Raw genomic sequence first — 23,854 nt, 5'->3', positions numbered from 1 at the left:
AGTTGAGTCACCACGTTGTACACCCAAAACTAACATAACATTGTGTCAACTATATTCAAATAACAACTTTTTTAAAAATCAATTCTCTATTCATCCGCTCATTTGACAAATATTCACTGCCTGTCTATTATGCAAAGCACTATTAACTAATGTCTTCCCCTGTCTTCCTAAGGTCTTAGAATAAATATGTATCTTAAAAAAAGTATTGCACTCAAAAGGGTGCTGTTTAGTATGTGGGAAAATCAACTTGAAGTTACCAAATTTTTCTATATTTGAGGTCATGGAGACCACTGTTAGAGAACATACCCAATTCGTAAAGAGGTTTTCAAAAAAACACTTTTTGTTTCCAAGAACATATTCACCATTTATGTGACACAACCACAGCTCTGGACTTAACTCCATGGCTCTTAGGTCTAACTGATTGGTGAGTTGCAAAAGCCTATGATGCAAAACCCACGAATGAAGAAAAAGGAAGAGGTAAGTGATTGACAATAGTAGCTGCAGCATGCTGACACACTTCTGGGGCAATCGCCTTCCTGTCCTGGAGGAAAGCGAGGTGGAGTTGGGAGATTGTGGGAAATGTGGGAAAACGTTTTGGTCTTAGAGTGCAGAGTAGAGGGAGTTAAGAGTTAAAGAAGTGAATTGCAAAATCTCTGCCAAATGTGAGTTATTGTGATGTGAAGCCTGTCTACTGCTCTAGACTCTCACTCGGGCTTTAATTCCAGAGCTTCTTTTGCAAAAACACAACTGGTGGGGCTCTTCCCATGATAAGTCCACATAATAAAACTGGATGATCTATTTCAAGAAGAAAGGAAATTGGCACCTATCACCTGAACTTCAGTTCCACTGTAAGGGCTGAATATGTGACTCCCAGCTTTTCCACGACTCAGTTAGCGATGGGAAAACTGCTTTCCTAAGTGAAAAATCCTGGACTTGTACAAAAAATCACAGTATGTGTACAGTGATTTAGGACTACCCTCCATGATATATGCTCTAATTTCCAGGGTGATAATGTACAGAATGTAGAATCATGTGCCAAAATCAATGCTTCTATTTTCAGACTATGGTTTAAGTAAGTTTACCTATAACAAAAGAATTGTTGTTGTTGTTTTAAACAATTAGTGGTTACCAGGGGTTGGGGGAGGGGAATACCAGGTCATTATTGTTTAATGGGTACAGAGCTTCAGTGTGGAGTGATGAAAAAGTTCTGAAGACGGATGGTGGTGACAGTTACACAACAATGTGAATGTACTTAATGCCACTGAACCTGTCCACTTGGAAATGGTTAAAATGGTCAATTTTAAGTTATGTATGTTTTACCACAATAAAAATCTTCGAAAATGTTATTAGCCTCAAAAATGAAAACACATAGAAGAACGTGTTCCTGGTTATAAATCCTCGTTCACTAGACTGATAATAAAATAAAAAATCCCTCAACGCAACTATGTCAAAACGAGGATCCAATTAGATCTAAGTGAATCATTAATATAACAAAAGCATTTGTCATTGTGGAAAACCAGTAGTCCTGCCAAGAAGTTATACCTATGGAATTTTATACACACACACAGACACACAGACACACACACACACACACATTTATGGCTAAGAATGATAATAAATTTGCATAACCATATCTTTATGTAGTCAAACAATAAAAGAAACCACAGTGGGGGGGGGAGTCCATATATAATGCACACTTGAGAACCCTTTACTATAGAATTCTCAGACTTACATGCAATCTCCAGGAATAGAATATATTAGAACAAAATAGCTGAGAGAACAGTCTGTATTTTGAATCTCCCCCACACACTATCCCTCACCCCAGAAAATTGGGCTCATTTCCGTTTGCTTACCACCAGTCCTAGTACGAGGGTGCGGACTCTCTCTCCTATCTCTGGAGAAATGTCATTGCCAAACTGCTGCAGGGTAGTAAGGAACCGTTTCAGCTTACTGAGCTGCCTGGCGCCACAGGCTGGGGGCAGCTGTTGATTAGCCAGAGAAGAGGAGGAAGAAGAGGAAGGCCCATTGCTAAAGCCATTGGGCGGCGAGGGGGCGCCATTCAAGGCTGTGGGTGAATGGCTCGTGCCATTAGTTACTGTCAAGAGCACAAAATCAGAAAGAAAAAAAATAAATAAAATTACAGGGACTATGCACAAGGAAATTATAACCCAGCTCCATTCCCTTTAAATCCAGCGGATCTCATAATTTAAGAACCATTGGGCCTTTGCTGTAAAAATACCCTGACTTCACAGAATTACCCCAGGTTCAGGTACTCTGTACCTAAGTGGGTCTAACTCCTCACAGTGCAGGGAGGGTATTGTACACGGAAGCTGGTAATAAATGGGAGCCGGCTGTAACACAGGGACAGCCCTGCCTCCCATGTGCACATATGCCAACCACCTGAAATGTTTCAAACATAGAACAAACAGCGCTTGGATGTCAGCCTTTTGTCACAGGCTTACATCAATATAACGGGACCATTCCTTTCTAAACTGTTCCCCTAGAGAAAGTGTACATTTGGTGGAGACTAAATTTATCACTGAACATTTTTAATCATGTTTTGTACACACAACTGACAGCTGTGTTTATAGAAATAGGACTTTCAAGTTTTAACCTTATACCACCCAATTAGAAGGCTATTTTCTCCCCCTCATATTTCTTAACCACTTCTTTAGGGAAAATGCAAATTTCATATAAGAAGCCAAATGGATCTGGTAATTATCAAAGAGTTATTTCAAGAAATCGAAAAGGGACATCTCATTCCAGCCAGTAGCATGGATTGGTGGTAATTTGATAACTTCGTTTCTGATAAAATTTATTTGAACAGCAAGATAATTTCTAAGAACGAGGCTAGAAAATTTGGCACATTTCTCCCTGAAGAAAATGTTGATTTCATCATATTAAGTCAATTAATTCGACAAACTCATGTTCATCAACCCCATCTTTTTAATATAATTTTGACAGATCATCTCCCAACAGCAGTTTGAAGCTATCTTAAGTACTCTATTATTCTTAAAAGTTTCAAGATAATGAAATGGTCCCTTGTCCCAAGTAAGCGCCAAAGCAGCCTGTCTTGGAATGATTGCTCACTAGGACCTCTCACAGGAGACATATGCCTATCCCTGTGGCTTTGGGTAACAACACACCAAATACAAGATGACAGGGTTACAACTTGGCACTGCGGCAGCCTCCTGTTCCTTACACGTTTGGAAAGGTCTTTTAAATGGCAGTGTGACGCTGCATAAACAGCCTGGGATGTGTATTTTGCCAATCCCTTCTAATCCCATGGATCTATCTGTTTTTGCCTGTGAGTTAGTCTTCATTCATATAGACTTCATGGCACGTGGTCTGTAAATAGCATTATCTGCAGCAGATAGCATTTATTGGTTTCACAAATCCTTTATGACAATTTTAACCAGGACTTTGAGATGGGTGAAAACAAAGCTTTCCACTCTCCCTACTGGAACATACAGGAAAGGAAGGGAAGTTGCTCTTCAGTCAGAATGTTCAGTCCTCTCCTTGGACAACCCAGAAAGCAAAACGCACCACCGGTTCAGAACACGAGGCCTGAGCCGAGCTGGAATTGAGCAAAGGTTCAAAGACAAGAAAGATGCTCCTGATTTCAGAAAGTTTTCTGTATGTGACGGTTGCCTAGAGCGATACGTTCCCTTCTAACTTAAGGACGCTAGATTTGAGTCGCCTTTGTAAATAAGAGGAGGAAGTGGTATTAGAAGATCAGAAGCAACCTGGAAATAACTGTAGAATATTAGCATGTTCCAAGTCAAAATGTACAAATCAAAGTCAGGAGCTACACGTTAAATCAAACGAAAAGTTAAGGAGATAACAAATGGAGTCATGGACCAAATGGATGCAGTAGTCTTCACTGCAGAAATCAAAAGCAGACTACAACTGTGAAGCAAAAATGAAAAGGCAGCAAATATTGGCGGTCAACAAACTATGCCTAAGATGCTACACAACTGCCCAGGCTCAATACCTACTCACTGGCAATTAAATGATTTGGTGTGTGGGGGGTGGGGAGGGGAGGGGGGCGCTTACTTCTGCATACTACGTTGACGCTGGGTCTTATCTTCCCTTAATTTTTATTTGCAGGAAAAAAAAATTAAGACTTCAAAATGGAAACAGGAAATGCAGAAATGCCTACTCACAAGTCGTCGGTGTAAATGAACTCGTTCTCGGAGCTCCTTGAGTTGTGGGGGGAGGTGGCATGGTAGGAGGAGTCAGCCTAGACGGGGTCTTCACATCCACAGGTGAGTCTGGCATCGTGGAGTGCTTCTCAGTCCGATCTGGAGGACGCCACCATGAACAGGTTATTTTATTCCTTAAGTACCTTTGCTTTTTTGTTTTTTGTTTTTTTTTTTAAGTAGGGTTCATCTTTTTTACAAGCAAGTGAACAGAAGAAACCTGACGTCTCCTATCAATAAAATAGGCTTATCTACTGAAGTTTAAATCAGGACTTTATCATCCAAACCCCACTTAAGAAGGTGTAGCACAGATGGCAGGACCTCATTTGTAACTGGGTTATTTTACATCCTATTGTTATTTCTGGCTTGGGCAGATGCTACCTTGGTAGTGTTATATGCAACAGCACAACTTCACTCGAAGCTGAAGCCAACATTAGCAAGAGCTAAAAAATAGATGGGGAAGTAGAACAGTAATAAACCCTTTAGCTCAGAAATGACACAAATCTGAAGCTCTGTTATGCAGGTGAGATACTGGTAGGAGCCAGCATGTTGCAATGATTTTTTTCAGAACACCTGCCATTCCCTTTCCGTGCTTAGCTCCTGGCCTGTTAGGTGAAGCAGGTCATGTCTCCCAGATACACCTCTCACTTCAATGTTTCTCTGCCCTGTTTGAAAAAATCACGACATAAAGGCTGTACTTCACACAATGAAGATAAACTATTGTTTATTCAGAATTTGTTAAGTTTGCGACCCACGATTTAAAAACATGGGATCAACACTTCAATTAATAATCTCACACAGAGTAAGAATGAAAAAATCCCCAAATTGAGAGCTAAAAAGAACTAAAACCCCTCCCTATATTTTTTTCATGAGTGTGTGACAGATATGGAGAAATTTCCTGATTACTCAATAATGAACATTTGAGCTTCAGGACGGTTTCCTCTGAAGTATACTTTTCCTTTGATATTGTGAACTGGTTTTTTCTCAGTCCAATCTATTTATCAAAGTGACAGCCTCCAATAAAAAAAAAAAAGTGGGTTTTGTTTGTTTCTTTATTTTTTAAATTTTTTGTTTGTTTCTTTAGATCCACTTTTCTACATTGTGTGCCTGAGTGAGTGCGCACACACACACCCCCCCAAAAATGTCTGAGGTGCTTCTAACAGTCTCAAGCACAGATATTTCCCACTTGGACTTTTTGAAAAGTAAAGTAACACAGACTATTGATCAAGAATGAGTCTTTTAAAACATTCTGATAACCATAGGGAGAAATTCTCAAAAATTACTTAAACGTCTGTTTTTTTTAAAAAATGAAAGATCCAAATGACTACTCTGGCAATTCCAAACCTAGCTCACACTTTTATTCCAGAGCCAACTCATAAGACTTGGGTTGCCATAGACCAGACATTTTAAAGTTGGAATAATGCTGATACTGTATTAGGAAAAAAATGTGATTAGAAGAATGACAATACAATCATCGTCCTACGAAGAGCACTCTGATAACCTAGGACCAGGGTCCCAAATACTTCATCTCGACTGCTGGCTGAGTAATAACTAATGTCCCCTCAGTAAGTAAGTGTTCTGAGCGACAGGATGGTAAAAAACACACAATGAAGAGAGCATTTCTACCACCATCTTCCTGTTCAAAACTCGTCTTCATCTCGCTATGTCAGAGCATCTTACCCCCAGAGTCATAAAAATCACTCATTCTAGAAGCATACAGAAGTTAGGCAGGTCTAAAATCGCTTCTTCGACATTTAAAAAAAAAAAAAAAAAAAAAATCACTGCCCAGTCTACTCACCTCAACCAACCTCAGCAACAAGGGAATAAATAGCTTTCCGCTTATGTTGCAGCTGAGGGAAGAGGTACGGCAGCGAATACAAGTCTCCCTAAATAAAGGCAAATATTTCTGTCATGCCAGGGAAGGAGGGATGGAGGGAGGCTTGCCAGAGTCGGCTGGGAGATAACAGTGGGAACTGCTGGTCCATCTGGTTTTCATTCTGCTAACACTCACGCCGAACTGTTAGAGAAGGCAGTCCAGATACACAGATTTGAAGCACGTGGTTGCACAGAGAAAGAGGAAGAGCAGGAGGGGGCAGGGGGAGTGGGAATAATGACAAAATAAATAAATAAAGCGATGGGAGGAAGAAGGGAGAGAGGAAAGACCAAAACAGGGAGAAAAGTGCCTACGTGGGGGGAAAGTTACTCTCGATGGCTTCGTCGACCCCAGAAAGCTGAGCTTTGGTGGGCACAGCCCCTCCACCTGACTTACCTTGATGCACGTCTCGAGCAAAACCTCAACCTCAATACATATCGTAAACCCTGCTCTGCTTTATTCTGTTTGCTGACACTAAGGAAAAAAGGGGGATAGACTACAAAATTGAATTAAAAAGATTTCCTCTTCAAAGTCGGATGATCTTAATAATAGTAACAACAACAACAATAAAAGGTGGATGAGTGATTTTTTTTTTTTAAATCCTTGAAATGAAATCAATCCTTGAACAATAACCACTGAGCCAAGAAATTAGCAAAAACACCACTGCTCCTAGCAGGAATATATAAGTTCTAACTGGAATATATGGATATGTGTATATATATATTTAGGATTTTTGACTTTAGCCAGATTTCTGCGATGGTTAGCTTCACTCTGATCAAATGGAGTTCCAACCCAGAGGTCCTACAAACTTAGACAAAGTGAGACCATATGTAACTCATTCTGTGCTGTTCAGTGCAATCAATCCAGGCGGGGATCGATGGTGAAGTAACCAGCCAGGCCTAACCCGTACACACACACACACACACACACACACACACACACACCCTCTGGAGTAGAGAGATTTAAGATAAATTCAGAAAATGTGTTTCAAGTATGCTGAGTTCTGTTGCATTTGTTTTGGATTACTTAAAAAAAAAAAGAAAAAAGAAAAGAAACATTTTGAAATATATATTCTTGAAACTTTTATAGCAAACAGCAAAAGAGCTATGATTCAACCACAGAAGTATTTCACTCCACTTCAAATTAGAGGACACAGTAAAACCGATATTAAGTTAGAATATTTCTTATGCGATTTTTTAAGTTTATGAAAATTACACCGTTCTTAGGCGTAATTTCTATTTTTAGTTGCTGCAGGGGAATGCTGACATTTATTGAAAGGCTGACATAAAATGATAAAAAAAGGAAAAAAAGGTAGGAAGGAAAACAATCTCTATCAGAGCAGGAAGGTAGGTACAGCCAAAAGGACTGACTTTACTTCTTCTACCTTAACGAATTCACACTGCTTCTAAATAAAGATCTCCCCTATGTGGTAACATTTCGACTCACATGGCAAATATCCAACACATATGTACCAAAGATGGCTGAAACATGGAAGAAAATGTGGCGTATATAAATACATTACTGATACCATTTCAATATCCAATTCAGTGTCAAGGCCTTCTAGAAGTGGTATGTTTTCCATTTCCTTTTTCTTTTCTTTCTTTTTTTTTTTTTCTTAAAGTGAAAAGAAAAGGTATAGCATAATCTGCCATAGCACTTATTTTACTTTTAGTTAGTTCAAACAGTTCCAGATGTGTTTTTAAGGTACGAAGACTAGGCATTCTGTATTTTCCAGGTTTTACCTACTAGCCTAGAGATGATTAGTGCAAATAGGAAGGGCAGGGTTGGTAGACAGAGCATCTTTTTCTCTCCCAGTTCATCATGTCAATTAAAACAGAAGAACGAGCTATGTCCCAGAGATGTTATGGATTGAGAAACCTCTCGGCGAATTGGGGGTCAGCGCAGAGTGAGTCTGCTCTGAGTAAGTGCCGGCTACAGGAGCTAGATGTTCAATAAGAGGAGTGAGCCCAAGTGGAAGTGATACTACTCCCGAAAAGGAGAAGGCAGTTGGGGAGGCACAGAACTGGGTACGGAATTTGATTCTTATTTCTATGGAAAATACAGCAAATATGGGCCTGGCAACAGAATCATTTAGTGACTCCAGCGTCTGGGGGCGAGACGCTACAGGAGACCGTCTGCAGACCAGAATGGTGGCCATCCAGCCTCCTAAAGGCTCCCATCTCATTTCCCCACTGAGCACTTCTGGAATGTTCATTGCTGCTCAGAACCCTTGAGTAACACCTGAGAATGAAAGTCAAATGCTAACACTTTGAGCATGCTTGGGATGATACAATGGAAGACTATTTGGAATAATAGTCCAATTTCCAAGTTAGGTAGAATGTTTCAAATGTAGACTCAACCATCAGTAGTAGGTCCTCAGGCACGTTATCCTGAGCCTCAGCTCCTCATAAGAAAAGGGACGTAATCCTGTCTGCCTCATCAGGACCCTGACACAGTGCCTACTCATGCCAAGCACCAACACGTGTGCTCTCCCTTCCCCTGTGCCTGCCTCTCTGTGAGCCATTCATGGCTTTATTTCCAACATCTTTCCCCCAAGTCTATGCTCCATCTCTACAGGGCACCTTGGCATTCACTGGCTTCTCCGCCTCTCTTGTTGTGCTGTTGTTTCCTTCATCTAGGAGGATCTGCTCCATCTATCCCATTCTTCACTGCCCATTACAGATCCACGCACAGTTCTTTTCAGGTGCCCTGAGCACCAACTATATCATATTGGCTCGGCCCTTCTTTTAGCAAGTACCACAGCCTATGTGTGGGATCACTGTGTGTCTGCCGTATGTGCATGTGTTATGCACCCAATCACCCCAAGCAGGGAAAACAAACTTGACGGCATTTCTGTTTAATGCTTCATTTGAAAGATAAACACACAACCATCAACAGCACATAAATATATGATTAGAAAATGGACTGTAGGTAACATGGGAAGATGCTGGGGACCTGAAATTTAGTTCAATTCTGTGATCAACTTACGTGGTTTTAGGCAAGTGTTAAGAATGATCTGTTACCTCCTGTCTTATCATAGGTGTCTAATGACGTTTTTTTTTCTGAAACAAAAATATGATCTTATCCATTCCGTGATTTAAAACCTTTGGGACTGAGTGGCCCATTGTCCACAGAATACAATAGAAGCTCGTTAGCTTATGTCACAGATACTGTTGAGTTCCTACTGTTGAGTTCCTCCTTCTCCCTTTCTTGCTTGCTGGTAAGTCCTGATTTTGTTCAGGTGCACAATTCTCGGGGAGCAGATCCTCCTTCTTTTAATCAGGTTGTCCCATTCCCTCTATCAGCAATAGGTGAGTACTGTGCTCTAATTCTGGACAATGGGTCATGAAGGGAAGTATATGGAGGAAGTTTTAGGAAGGACTTCCTCGCTGTCTAACCAGAGACCCAAGGGAGAAACAGACCCTCTTCTCCTGATAGGCACTGTTATATCTGTTAAGTGATTCCTTCTTTGGAGTCTACTTTTCGTACCCATAAAATTAAGCATCTTAGATTATATGACCTCAGGGATCTTTTGCAAACTCTAATATTCTCTGGTTTCTTTCTACAGATATGGCTTATGTTCATTTCAAACACAAAGAAGACTACCCAGAGAACATAAATCTGACAATAAAGGGACCACAAAATTATTCTGAAATTGGTGATTATAACCAGACTTCCTCTAGTCACATAAATATCTATGTCCACAAGAATGTGTCTGCATAGAAATCTTTTCCCACAAACATGATAATTAGCATCTATCTCTCATTTTCAAATACATTTTCAATCCTCATTACTAAATCTCCACCAATGATTTGGTTGTCAAATAACCCTACCAACATCCACTTGTCCCTGTTGAGTTACCATCAAGACACCCACTTTCTTTTTTTTTTTTTTTTAAGATTTTATTTATTTATTCATGAGAGACACACAGAGAGAGGCAGAGACATAGGCAGAGGGAGAAGCAGGCTCCCTGTGGGGAGCCCGATGCAGGACTCGATTCCAGGACCCCAGGATCATGCCCTGAGCCAAAGGCAGACGCTCAACCGCTGAGCCTCCCAGGCATCCCAAGACTCTCATTTTCATAGCCCAGGTTAAAAGGGTACTCCACACTCACTTCACTCCCTCCTCATTTCCCATTCCATCTTTTGCATACTTCCCATGGGCACCTAGAAGACTCTGCCTAGAATGTTTCCCTTCCCATATGGGGACCTCCCATACCCACTAACCTCATAGCCACAGTGGAAGCCACCGTGTTCTTTCATGACCTTGTACCAAGATACCAATGGAGGCTCAGGTGCAGCACCTCATCCAAGGTGGGCAATGTCAGTCATTCAACATTTTTACTTTCAGGTTTGAAGGAAGAAAGACAATCCCACTCCGGAGGTAGAAAGCTACACTGTCTCCTGCCTTCCACGTCTAGAAAGCAGGTATTTCATGAAAAAGAAGGCCACTGACAGGCAGAAAGAAATGATGAGAGATGGCAAGAGATTATCCCGATAATGCTAAATCCTTCATGCTACGAGATCCTTAGCGCTGGCTACATCTCTAAAAACTCCTACAAAGTGATCTTCCGACAGAGTCTAGTCAGTCAGTCCCTCCCTTGCCTAAAACCTAGTTCAAGTTACTTTTCACTTGAAACCAAAGAAGTCAGACTGAAATGATACTGGAATGTAGCAAGGTATCCTCCTAAATCCCACAGAAACTCCTCAATTATCACTTATTAATCCAAGAAACCCTGGGTCCTTGATCTAGCATCTCTGTAGCATCTGACGCTGTTTCACCACTTCCTCCCTCCCAGGTTTCCACAATTCTGACCCTCTCCTCATTGTTCTCGGGCCTTCCTGGCTGCTCCTTCTCAGGCCCCTTCATGGCTCACCTTTCTCCACCTCTGGATAACTCCTGGTATCTCCTCCAATGTTCCTTCACAGTTCCTCTTCAAATTTTCACTCCATACCTTTTCCTTAGTGACTTCATTTGTGTGGTGATGGTCACCCCATGGCCCTTATGTAGATGATTTCTATCTATACCTTCACCCCCACCACCCCTCCCGAATTCTATACCCAACCATCCAGAGGGCTATTCACTTCAACAGCCTGGATTCAAACCACCCTCATCCATCATCTCTCACTTGGTCTAATCAACAACCCACTGAATGGTCTCCCTGCCCCGTACCATTCATCTCTGTTCCATTCTCCAAATCACATGGTCATTTCACCACATATATCACAGATGTGATCAGAGATCTTACTCCTCCTCCTTCACTCCTCTCGTGTTAGTAATCTTCAAAGACCTCTTATAATGTGAAGCATAAAGTCCATGTGTCTTAATAGGGTACTGAAAGACCTTTGGGACCCATCTGATTCCTATAACTGCTCCAGCCCATTTTTACTTCTCCCTTCCACTCCCATCCGCACCTCTGAACTCCATACTGAACTAATGCGGCTCGTGGATCACTCAGGCCTCCCTCATACTGCATCCTCTCCTTTCCCTAGAATATTCTTCATCCCCACAGCTGCCTGGTTAAGTTCATCATTCCTTTAGAACTTCTTAAGGAGGCACCTGGGTGGCCTAGACAGTTAACAGTCTGCCTTTGGCTCAGGTCAAGATCCCAGAGTCCTGGAATTGAGTCCCGAGTCTGGCTCCCTGCTCAGTGGAGAGTCTGCTTCTCCCTCTGCCCCTCCCCACTGCTTGAAATCTGTCTCTCTCACACACTCTCTCTCTCTCATAAATAAAATCTTCAAAAAAGATAAAACTTCTTTAGGTGTCACTTCAGAGACCCTCTGCTGACAACCCATCCCCAGCTGACCCAGACAGCCTCCTATTACCTCATCACCCTGTCTAGATCCCTCTTATAGCACTGACCACACTGTATTTAGAACCAAGTCAGTCTCTCCCTCCAGATCATAATTTATTCAAGGATAATGACGACATTGTTTTTATATTCTCAGCACTCTGCACAAGGTGCTCAATTTTAGTATTTTAAATGAGTACATATGACTATAATGTCAAAAGGGATGTCTATAGTCACAACTTTGAGACTCCGGAACTTTCAAGAGACATGATAAATTTAACTTAAAATCATCTCTGCCTTTGTTCTATCAGCCTAAAAGAATTCTAAAAAGAACTTCTATATTCTAAAAACATTAAATCACCAAAGATAAATCTTAAAAAAAAGGGGAAAAAAAAAAGCACGAGTAAATTATTGAATTCACCAGCCTTCCAGCAATCACAACATATTCTCTAAAGGCCTTTTATATAATATTTTTAAAAAGGCTATGTAAGGCAATTTATATACATATAACCCACAGTCACCAACAGCTCCCTTTTTTACAGTAATAGTGCAATCATACATATGCACATTCAAAACAAAGAGAGAAGCATATTATGAACCAAAATATGCTTTTCTACATTCCACAAGTTTTTCTGTTGCTTGTCTATGGATGGTGGGATGACACATTATTTTTAATTTCTTCTTGCTATTTTTCTCATTTATTTAAATGTTCTACATAAGAATGCTTTGTTTTTACAAGCAAAAAAATATACACACACCCAAAAAAAACTTATTAGGGTAAGTCACTTAGAATAGGGCATGGACACTGTACCAAATACACTGCATGTTTTGTGTCATTTTAAACCTCACAATGAGAAGGCACTACAGAGTTGCCCATCTTATAAAAAGGAACTGAGGCCCAGAGGGTGGGAAAATCTGTCCGAGATTACAAACCAGAACTCATTCCAGGCCTTCTCAGAGTTCAGTATCAGCTAAAACTAATGTTATTTTATACATGATCTAGAAAACTGAAATAAAGACACATTCTGTAAATGTTAAATTTGTGAGTGAGCAACTGGAACTTCCTCTTCCAATACGGCTGTACTGTCCACCGGTGAGCACATACATTTTAATCAGAGTCAGATTTCAAAATTTAGTCCCTTGGTCACAGTAGCCACATTCAAGAGTTCAACCGCCGTGGCTGCATAGCTGTGGCTAGTGGCTACCCTGTTAGAGAACGTGGCCCTGGAACACTTCCATCATCACAAAATCACAGCGCCAGACTGGATACTGGCTCCAAGGCAAGAGTCCCTGGAGGTGACAATGCAGAATGAAAAGAGTAGGGATGAGGAGGAGGGCCTTTGGCTTCATCCTAAATACTTTCAATCCCATTCAGGTATTTTTTTAAGATTTCTTTATTTGAGAGAGAGAGAGAGAGAGAGAGAGAGAGAGAGGGAGAGCACACAAGTAGGCAGAGTGGCAGGCAGAGGGAGAGGGAGAAGCAGGCTCCCCCTTGAGCAGAGAGCTCGACGTGGCACTTGATCCGGGGACCCTGTGATCCTAACCTGAGCTAGGGCAGACTCTTAATGGACTGGGACACCCAGGCACCCCACCCCCATTCAGATCGTTTACTTGTTTTATACATTGGGTTTCTGCATATGATTTCATTTGGTGGCTAAGCAGTAGAAAAAAAACAATAACTTGAAGCCCAATGACTATAAGTAGCTCTCAGCTCTGAAAAAGTGGGAGAGGAAGACAGGTAATCAGTAAACACCAGCGGAAATGCACTAATGAAAATGTAGCCAAGGACTCAGTCCTGGAATAAGCCAGTCAGAAGCTGAGCCAGCAGCGAGAATCTGTAATCAGATAACAGCCTGAAGACCAACGTCACAGCTTTAAAGACCATGAACTTGGGCTAAGATGGAAGACAGGCAAAAATAATAATAATAATAATAATAATAATAATAATAATAATTAATTTAAAAAATTAAAAAATGAGGTGAATCCACACGAATCTATCATTATTTCTAGAAAAATGGCTTTAATAATGCTTGGGTCAAAATTTTAAAGATAAATAAATAAATAAAGCAAGCAAGCAAGCAAGCAAGCAAGCTTGGGTCATGTCCTTATGGGAACAGTGGGAATTTCCCTTCCCTTCCTCTTAAGCATTTATCTAGCTAGTACTTGACATATTTCTCTTGGTTTTGAGTGTCTCCCCAACCATAGCATCAGCTTCGTGAATGCAGAAATTTCTACCTGTTACCTCCAGCCTCCATAGCATTAAGAGTGCTTGAAACAGTAAGCACTTGATTTGTTGGATGAGTAAGCAAAGCTAGTTGTTGACAAAACAGCCAGAGCCCTATTAGAAACTATGGTTATGCAGTGGGAGACAAAGGGTGAGGGAGGCAGACAGGAGACATGCTGGAAGACACACACCCGTTTAAATGGAGGGAAACATGCTTAGTAGAAGCAGGAAATAGTCTCAAGCACTCTGCTTATTTTTTGACAAAGATGACCTGCAGACCATCAAGAGAAAGCACTAAGAACATTAACAAGTACCCAAATGGTGGTTCTATCTAGAAAATTCTATTACTAACTTCCTAAAATATGGAAAGGACCTCTGGTCATGTGAATGGGGACATGGGGAGGCGGACCAGGACCCCAGGCATCTATCTCTGTTAGTTCCTTAGAAATGTCATCTCCCCCACAGCTGTCACCACCTTTACTCCTGTGATGCCTGCCTCCAAGTCTGAGAACCACTTTCTGGAGGCCACCAGGTGGGTATCATGCAGCACAGGGCTTAGCTACTCCACTTCAACTAGCACTGTTCCATGTTTATGTGCTCTAGGCATTAGTGTCTTTTTAAGATTTCCTTTGGGGGGAAAAATGGGAAAAAAAAGTCTCCTGTTTGAGAAGAGTTTGAACCCCCTCGCACAGGCAGCCAGCAAATGTTCGCTGAATGGCTGTGATAAAAATACTTATTAAGGAAAAACTAAATCATTCAAATGCACAGAAAAGTAACTTCTGCTTATGTAAGGAGCAGAAAAAGACACAAGTATCGCCCAGGGCCCATAAATTGAGCGTAAGTATCTACAGAACACCCCGCTGCCAAACTGCAGAGTATTCCAGAAAGTGGGAAAGAAATCATTAAATAATAAGTGATGCAAACATTTTACAATCTTTAAATATGGACAATCTTCTTCCAGTAGTATCTGTCTCACTTGCCAGCGTTAAGGGCTATTAAGAAGGCTTGTGGAGCTGCCACGGAGAACAGTACACGCAGCCACTGCTGTCAGTTACCATCATCCAGGTAAGAGCTAGTGAATCAAGGCAGAAAATGATGAAGGTACCCAGGGTAAGTACCTGTGGCTAAATCGCAGACAAGTAAGTAGCAGGAGCTCAAATGAATATTTGTTGACTTTAATAGAATGTATGTACTCTTTAAAAAAAACAAAAACAAGTAGTAATAGTAGCTCAAATTCCCATTAAGGCAATTGGGAAAGCACTGAGATTTTTTTTTTTCTTTTTTTTAGGCAGTTAAATGATATGCTCATTTCTACCTTATATTATGGATATGTATGGAGCAGGGAAGATATAGGGCAAGAAAGGCAAGAGAGCTGGAGTCCTGGTTGGCAATAGCCTCGGCTAGAAATAATACAGGCATCCAGCATGGAAGTGGCTCTTTAGAATGGAGACAATAAGATTCTGGAGACATTTTTTTTTTTTTTTTTTTTTAGTCTATGTCAAATTCACAGAGCTTGGCAATAAATACAATTAAACTCTGGGCAAGTAGGAATCTAGAGGTTCGTGGTAATGTCAAAAACCAAGACAGAGCAGAACCATTTTTGAAAAGAATCATTTGTGAAAAGGCAGGATAAGTCAAGTCATAGTTTACTTAGAGATTTCCCTGCAAGATTCTGTTGTTCTTACATAGAACATCCTGAAGGTCATCTTCTTGCAGGTGGGCCGCCACCAAATTCTTCTTCCTCCTAACTGTGCTTCTCCATTGCCAGGAGCACCCTCAAGTGCCACCACCGCTACCCTGGACTTTCTCAGGAGCTGGTTGGCGAAACCCTTTACCCTAACTAACCCTGCCATCAGTTTATCCCACAACAGGTAGGACCAACAGGCAGGATCATCTTGTCAAACAAAACTATTCACTCACTTAAATGAAAGCATTTATAGAAAGAAAAAAAGAAAGGAAGGAAGGAAGGAAGGAAGGAAGGAAGGAAGGAAGGAAGGAAGGAAGGAAGGAAGGAAAAAGGAAAGAAGAAAGAAAGAAAGAAAGAAAGAAAGAAAGAAAGAAAGAAAGAAAGAAAAGAAAAAAGAGAAAGAAGGAAGGAAGGAGAGAAGAAAGAAAGAAAGAAAAGAAAGAAAGAAAGAAAGAAAGGGAGGAAGGAAGAAAGAAAAAGAAGAAAAGAAAGAAAAAGGAAGAAAAAAAGAAGAAAGAAAAAGAGAAAGGAGGAAGGAAGGAAAAGAAAGAGAGAGAGAGAAAGAAAGAAAGAAAGAAAGAAAGAAAGAAAAGAAAAGAAAAGAAAAGAAAAGAAAAAGAGAAAGAAAGAAAGAAGGAAGGAAGAAAGGAAGCAAGGACGGAAGGACAAGCATTTATTCAAAACTACCTGAGCCATCAGGTACCATCTTAGGGAGAGAAGACAGTGGACACAAAAGAAACATCACTGCCCTCAAGAACTTTCCATTCCAATGATCGGATCAAGTTACTTCCCTAATTCAAAGTGTTTCAGTGGTTTAATCTTTACTCTCAGGATAAAATCCAAAACCCTTTAAATGACCTACAACCTAGACAGATTTAGTCTGTGCGGCCTCCCTATCTCATCTCACATCTCCCTGGTTTTATCGGTTGCGAGCTTCGCCTCACCTCGGGGCCTATCAGCCTGGAAAACCCATCTCAGCTCAAATTCACTTACTCAAGGAAGGCGTCCTTGGTCTCTCCCCAGTCCCCAGCGTTGTAAGCTCCCCGGTACCACCTAATTGCTCTTTATGAGGCTTTACTGCAACTATTACAAAGAACTGCGTCCTTACTCGTTTGTCTATCACCCCCTACCAGACAGCAAACCGCTCTGGGATGGCAGGGAGCGTAACATTCCACTTCGTATCATTTATCAGCTCAGTCTCGGACTTTAGGACGCTGCCGAGAACCTAGCACAACGGCGGACACACACAGATCATTTTCCAATTAAAAACACAGACCTGGGGATCCCTGGGTGGCGCAGCGGTTTGGCGCCTGCCTTTGGCCCAGGGCGCGATCCTAGAGACCCGGGATCGAATCCCACATCGGGCTCCCGGCGCGTGGAGCCTGCTTCTCCCTCTGCCTGTGTCTCTGCCTCTCTCTCTCTCTCTCTGTAACTATCATAAAAAAAAAAAAAAAAAGATTTAAAAAAAAAAAAAAAAACACAGACCTGGAGGTACAAGCGGGGCCAAGCAGTTATAGTCTTTATTCTCCTTAAGAGGGATTTCAAAGTTTCTTCAGTGATCGTGATATTAAAATAATGGTGATGACAATGGGCACCCCTCCTGTCTATTATACCCCATTCCCATGTCAATGAGACTTCCAATGACACCATTCCGCCCAAATCCCCCAACAATAGCTACAAACTCTAGTGACTAATCCAAAATACTGTTCAATCTTTATCTTACTTGGGTTCTCAGCACCACTTGATCTGTTGGGCCGCTTCTTACGCCTTTTCTCCTGTGGGGACATTCTTCTAGTTGTCGCTAGGAGTTTTAGTGAATTTTCCTGGCCTCTGGCCTCTCCGCCAGGGCCTCACCTCCTCCTCTTCTCCACTGGCTTCCTCCCTCTAGTCTCTGGTGCAGGCCTTTCCATCTACTGCAACAAATCCTGCCAGCGTGCTCTATCTTCAGGCGAAGGACTCTCTCCTGAGAACCAGACAAGGCATCTAGCTTGCTTCACAACCCCTTGACACCTGTATTTAGAAGCATATCTAACATCTGACTTAGGAAATCTGGGCCTCCTCCTATATATCAACCTCTGTGCTTTCAGTTGCCCAAGCCCAAGGCACCACAATCCTCCTCAGACTCCTCCCTCCACACCATTCTCCTTCCACGTCCAATCCATTCCCTGTATCCTATCAATTCCACTTCTAAGTACATTTAGGATTCACCCTTAGTTGCTCTGGCCTGGGCTTCAGAACCTACAGAGCCTCTGAAGGGTTTTCCCTACCTCTGGTCCCTCTCTGCAAAAAACCCCCTCTCCTCCTTGCTTCTAGAGTGGTATTTCTAATACACGAATTTGACAAAATTGTCTTAAAATGCTCCTACAGTATACAATCTACTTAAAATCTTTCTATAATTATAAAAGTTGATGAGGATGAAAGAGGAAGGTCCTTATCTTTTTAACCCTCTCTCTCCATTATCTAAACAAGGATTTTGTACACAAGAGGCCCTTGGTTTGTTTGGTTTTTTTAACTTTTCTCTCTTTTTTTTTTTTTTTAAGATTCCATTTTTGCTAAGTGATCTCTATACCCCAATGTGGGGCTCAAACTTACAACCCTGAGATCAAGAGTCACACCCTCCACTGACTGAGCCAGCCAGGTGCTCCCTAAACTATTCTTTAAAAAATTAAATTATCAAGATGTCTGTTCTGCGTCCATTTAGTATATACTATAATCATTAGATATAATGTAATCCCCAACCAAAATGCCATTAGAATTTTTCCAGAATTTCACAAATGTAAAAGTCAATCTGAAATGAAATTGAAAACAGCTAGGAAACTTTGAAAATGAAGTATAACGAGGAAATGTAGCTTAGCATTTATTAAAATGCACCATACAATTATAACAATTTGAAGAATGTGCTACTGGTACAGACATAACCAATACAGTAGAATAAAAACTTAAAAGAAGCAAAAAAAAACATAAAGCTGAGAAACAGATACACATTCATCTAAGAATTCAATATATGATAAAGATGACTTGTCAAATTAAGAAAAGATAAAGCAATTCAACAAACTTTCTTAGAAACTATTAGACAATTTGGAAAAAAAATAAAATAAACCCCTTTCTCATACCACGTATCCAAAGTCATTCATTTCCATATGAATAAAATATTTAATATAAATGTTTTTTAAATATTAAATATATAGGCAATATATTGAGTATATAAAAATAGATATATATGTATTTAACCTTAGGATTAGGAAAGATATTCTCACCTTGATAAAAAAAAAAAAAGGCATGACAAAGTGCCACTGGATTTATTAATAAATTTGAGTGGAAAAAAAAAAATAAAAACTAAGGAAAAGGGATCCCTGGGTGGCGCAGCGGTTTGGCGCCTGCCTTTGGCCCAGGGCACGATCCTGGAGACCCGGGATCGAATCCCACATCGGGCTCCCGGTGCGTGGAGCCTGCTTCTCCCTCTGCCTGTGTCTCTGCCTCTCTCTCTCTCTCTCTGTGTGACTATCATAAATAAATAAAAATTAAAAAAAAAAAAAAAAAAAACTAAGGAAAAGGCAAGTGGCACCCAGGAAACAGCCCTCCGTTACGTGACAACAGTGGTTTGATATCCTTGATATATAAAGAGCTCCATCAAGTCAATAATTAAAGCCTGAAAAACCTAACGAAAGTTGTAAAAGAGTAGGAATAGGAATTGTACAAAAGAAATATAAATGAAAAAAAAAAAGAAATATAAATGATCTATAACCCAATGGGGAAAAGAGTTTCAATCCCGGCATATTGGTAGACTTTTTTAAATGACAATATAGTGGTACGCCTTGGTGGTTCAGCGGTTGAGCATCTGCCTTTGGCCCAGGCTGTGATCCCAGAGTCCCTGGATCGAGTCTCACATCGGGCTCCCTGCATGGAGCCTGCTTCTTCCTCTGCCTGTGTCTCTGCCTCTCTCTCTCTCTCTCTCATGAATAAATAAATAAAATCTTTTTTTTAAAATGACAGTATAATATTAGTTGTAGTACAAATTGGTGTTTTAACACTCTTTTGTAAGATTATACCAAATTTCTTGTAGGACAATAGGAAATACGTATCCACTGTCTCCAAATTACATATATCCATTAATATAGCAACTCCACACTGTGGAAATTAGCCTAAATAAACAATATCAAGTGTACAAGGATGTTTATATTGAAGAAGCCTGGAAATAACTGAACTGTCTAACAATGGGCATTTGGCAATTCTAATTCTAATAGAACCATACAGTGGAACTGAATGACGTGTGTATTTACATGGAAAGATCTTAAAATATACCAAGTCAGGGAAATAGTTCTAAGATCTACTTAAAAAACAAAACAAAACAAAAACTATCTTAAGACAGTTATAAAAGGTGGGATGTGTGTTTGTGTGTAGGTTAACATCTGGAAGGATGTGTATATAAGGAACCTACATCAGATATTAAGAGTGGCTGACTCTTATGTAAATAGTTCCCAATGGGGCAGAGCTTTCAAATCACCATCAAATAGTTATGTCGTGAAAAGTCTCTTTCTTTTCTACTTTTGGCTCACTTTTAACACTGTAGTTAGACGGGATCCCTGGGTGGCACAGTGGTTTGGCGCCTGCCTTTGGCCCAGGGCGCGATCCTGGAGACCCGGGATTAAATCCCACGCCTGCTTCTCCCTCTGCCTATGTTTCTGCCTCTCTCTCTCTCTCTCTATCATAAAAAAAAAAAAAAAAAAAAAACACTGTAGTTAGACAACTCTAAGGCCCCCCTATTTTCTCCTTATAAAATCTCTCTGAAGCTGGGATGAGTGCTACAAATCCATGGAGTCAAAGCACTAAGCAGAAGTGCTTAGTGGCAGTATTTCTCTCTTGGTGAGTGATTCACAAAATAACCACACGCCTTAAAATCAATTTAGATAAAACACAGCACCATCTCGTTTTTTTCCAGGAATGAAACTACCCGTGGAAAAAAACTCAAGGAACAATATACTTTGTTGTAATTGGAACTCTACCAAAACTATTCAGCTTTGGATGGAAGGAGTGAAAAACTGGAATTCGAGATAACCAAAAGGAGGGTTCTGGAAGGTGGGGTTCTCTACAGGGCCTGTAGCACATGAACACCCTTGAACGCATCACAAAGGTACAAGAAGTGCCTTACTCACCTCAGAATCCCAATCATCTAACAGTGTCTAACGATGGTGTTTACTGGATAAAGGAACAAATGCTATTTTACTAACAAAGAAGTCCACGTACAGTAGGAGACAGGAGGGAAAAGACCTAAAGGTCATGGGGCGAGGGAATCCTCAAGTCCGCCAGAGCACTGTCAGAAGTAAAATCCCCAAGTAAAGGATCAAATTCCTTATAAAGCGTTCAAGGAGCACCTTGCAACATCACCAGAACCCTCCACATAAAGGAGTTTCACCAAAAAGCTAAGTCATCTCAAAGGGTTCCCAAAGACAAGCGTGAACTGCCTATGAATTTTATTAGCAACTTCTTTACAGGGAATAATATGGACACACCAATCGAGGACTGAAGGTATGAGGTTAAATGGCTATTTCTCCTTAGCTTAATACGGTGAAACTATAAGGAGGTCAAAATAAATGCTGTACAGTTGTATGAATTTCCCATTCATCGTTTCTGAATAGATGCCACCTCAGTTAATATTTTGCATAATACAATTTTGCATGGAGGCCCCATAGCCTTACTTAAATGAATAAAGTAATTCAGGGAAGGTGCCCTAATTAATGAATTGCTAATAAATATTCCCTAAGGACGAAAGCTCAAGCTCCATTTACCAAAGAAATAACTGCATGTGTATATTCAAACACATCGGACTAAGTCTATTTTCACCTCCCTTATTTCAAGACCCTTTAAAGCCTGCATGCCTTTTAATCTCAGGAAGACCATCAGGGGACACAGAACTATAAAATTCTGGGTAGCGACAGTCTGAATGACACATTTTTAACAATTCACGCTCTACCACCTTAAGTTCCAGGGATATGTCTCAACTAGACACATAAATAAATTCAAGTTAATAAGTCCTTAATGTAGTTTCATCTGTATATATGCTTTCCATGTGGGTAAACATGTTATTAAATTAAGATGACAGTCTAAATTCCCATCCATTTACTAGGAAATCATTTATATTTCATATAGCACTAGAGATGTCTTCTCTGAGCTCATCAAGAATGATAATGGAGGAAAATCAAACCAAACATTGATGGACAACTGCAAAGAGCACTCCTCCCATGCACAAATGAAAAACGTCGCTGGCGAGAGATCTATAGGATCATTTTCAAAAACACGACCTTCTTGACACCGTTTGTCAGATACATTAATCGCAAAAGTAATAAATGTCTAAACACAAAGGAAGTCGTTCTCAATCAAGGCTCCCCACGTTAGTAGTAACTTGTTACTAACAATAACTCGAATCAGGATAGATCCAAAAATCACCCCTATGATGATATCCCTACTACTTTCACCTTTAAAAAAAAAAAAAAGCAAAGCGATAGAACGTGGCAACGAAGCCCATTGGGATTGAGAACGTCAACATTCCTTGACTGGCACGGAGTAAAGATGTTGGGAACCTCTGTTTTGAGGGGTCAAACAAGCACCTGGTAAGTGCATCTCCCTTCTTGGAAGTACTGGCCAGGGCATCTCAGGGAAGTTCCTGAAGCCTAGCAAATCATCCCACATACTCTTCGTCTTCTTCCTTTGAAAGACCGAAACTTAGCTGTACATGCGTAGACATGCAAGAAAACAACAGATTCTCCCCTGATATGTCTTGATATGTCTCCTTGGGTTGACTCCAGACAAGAGTAGGAAGTCAGTTAAGTTTAATTTCAATGCCTCCTTGTTCTCCTGGGTTCTTCCTTTGCTCTGCTCACCTCTAAGCAATCTGGAACTCTCCTCTGGTCCCTTTGGGAACGATTATCAAAGATATTGTGACACCCACCTACACAAAGTCTGGAGCTTCACACTGGTCTCCAAAATGCGTATTTCTGGGATTACATCTGCAGTGATCAGTTAAAAGGATCCATATAATGGTGATGACTCGTGAAGGCGGCTACACACACACACACACATACAACACACACACATTTTTCCTTATGGGCTAGGGAATCACAATTACCTGAGTGGAAGGACAGAGGACCTACAGAAACACCAGTGCAACTAAGTGGAGGGAATATATTTTCATCCCATTCCTCCCTCCCGTCCCACGCTGAATACATCACCAGGTGCTTAGGAGCAGCTGCACTTCCAGGTAACGTCCTTAAACAAACAAACCAATACGGTCCTTCTCTGCCTGCACATGAAGGATAACCTGCTACGGGTCTGCGATTGGGCCTTCAGAAACCAAAGCATCATCTACAGGAAAGACACAACCGTGTCACAGGCAGGTCCTGGCAGTTACCTACTCAGAGACAGCAGCCAATGAAACTGGACATGGGGATCCCTGGGTGGCGCAGCGGTTTGGCGCCTGCCTTTGGCCCAGGGCGCGATCCTGGAGACCCGGGATCGAATTCCACGTCGGGCTCCCGGTGCATGGAGCCTGCTTCTCCCTCTGCCTGTGTCTCTGCCTCATTCTCTCTCTCTCTCTCTCTCTCTGTGACTATCACAAATAAATAAAAACTTAAAAAAAAAAGAAAAAAGAAACTGGACATGGCAAGACAATGTTTATGAATATGGTAAATACTAGGGAAAAATTACTATTCCCCTTTTCCCCTCTACAAACGACCGGCTCACAGCCACCTTCTCTGCTCCAACGTCAGTGTCACCTCCTCAAGAGTCAGTGCTTCTTCCCTGGCCATCCAATCTCACGCAGGCTCTTTCTTCTGCTCGTTAGTTAGGTTCCTACTTAAAAACTCAAAATTTGGGGATCCCTGGGTGGCTCAGAGGTTGAGTGTCCGCCTTCGGATCAGGGCGTGACCCCGGAGTTCCGGGATCGAGTCCCATATTGGGCTCCCTGCAGGGAGCCTGCTTCTCCCTCTGCCTGTGTCTCTGCCTCTCTCTGTGTCTCTCATTAATAAATAAATAAAATTTTTTAAAAAATCTGAAATCCTTTTACATCTTTTTCTTTGGAGTT

General features: G+C 41.1%; 1 protein-coding gene and 1 long non-coding RNA gene across 2 annotated transcripts in view; one reads left to right on the top strand and one right to left on the bottom strand.

Annotated features, from left to right (window-relative positions):
* Positions 1-23,854, bottom strand: part of RUNX1T1 (RUNX1 partner transcriptional co-repressor 1) — a 134,745-nt gene that overhangs the window by 54,975 nt on the left and 55,916 nt on the right. Inside the window, 2 exon segments of the mRNA XM_077876293.1 lie at positions 1,854-2,095; positions 4,167-4,304. Of these exon segments, the coding sequence (XP_077732419.1) occupies positions 1,854-2,095; positions 4,167-4,304 (380 nt within the window).
* Positions 20,865-22,334, top strand: LOC144300331 (uncharacterized). The gene is made up of 2 exons (XR_013366908.1): positions 20,865-21,303; positions 21,925-22,334. It is a non-coding gene; the product is annotated as an uncharacterized LOC144300331 (long non-coding RNA).

This window comes from Canis aureus, chromosome 28, assembly GCF_053574225.1.
Source record: "Canis aureus isolate CA01 chromosome 28, VMU_Caureus_v.1.0, whole genome shotgun sequence".
Lineage (NCBI taxonomy): Eukaryota > Metazoa > Chordata > Mammalia > Carnivora > Canidae > Canis > Canis aureus.
This window is presented reverse-complemented; position numbering and strand designations above follow the sequence as displayed.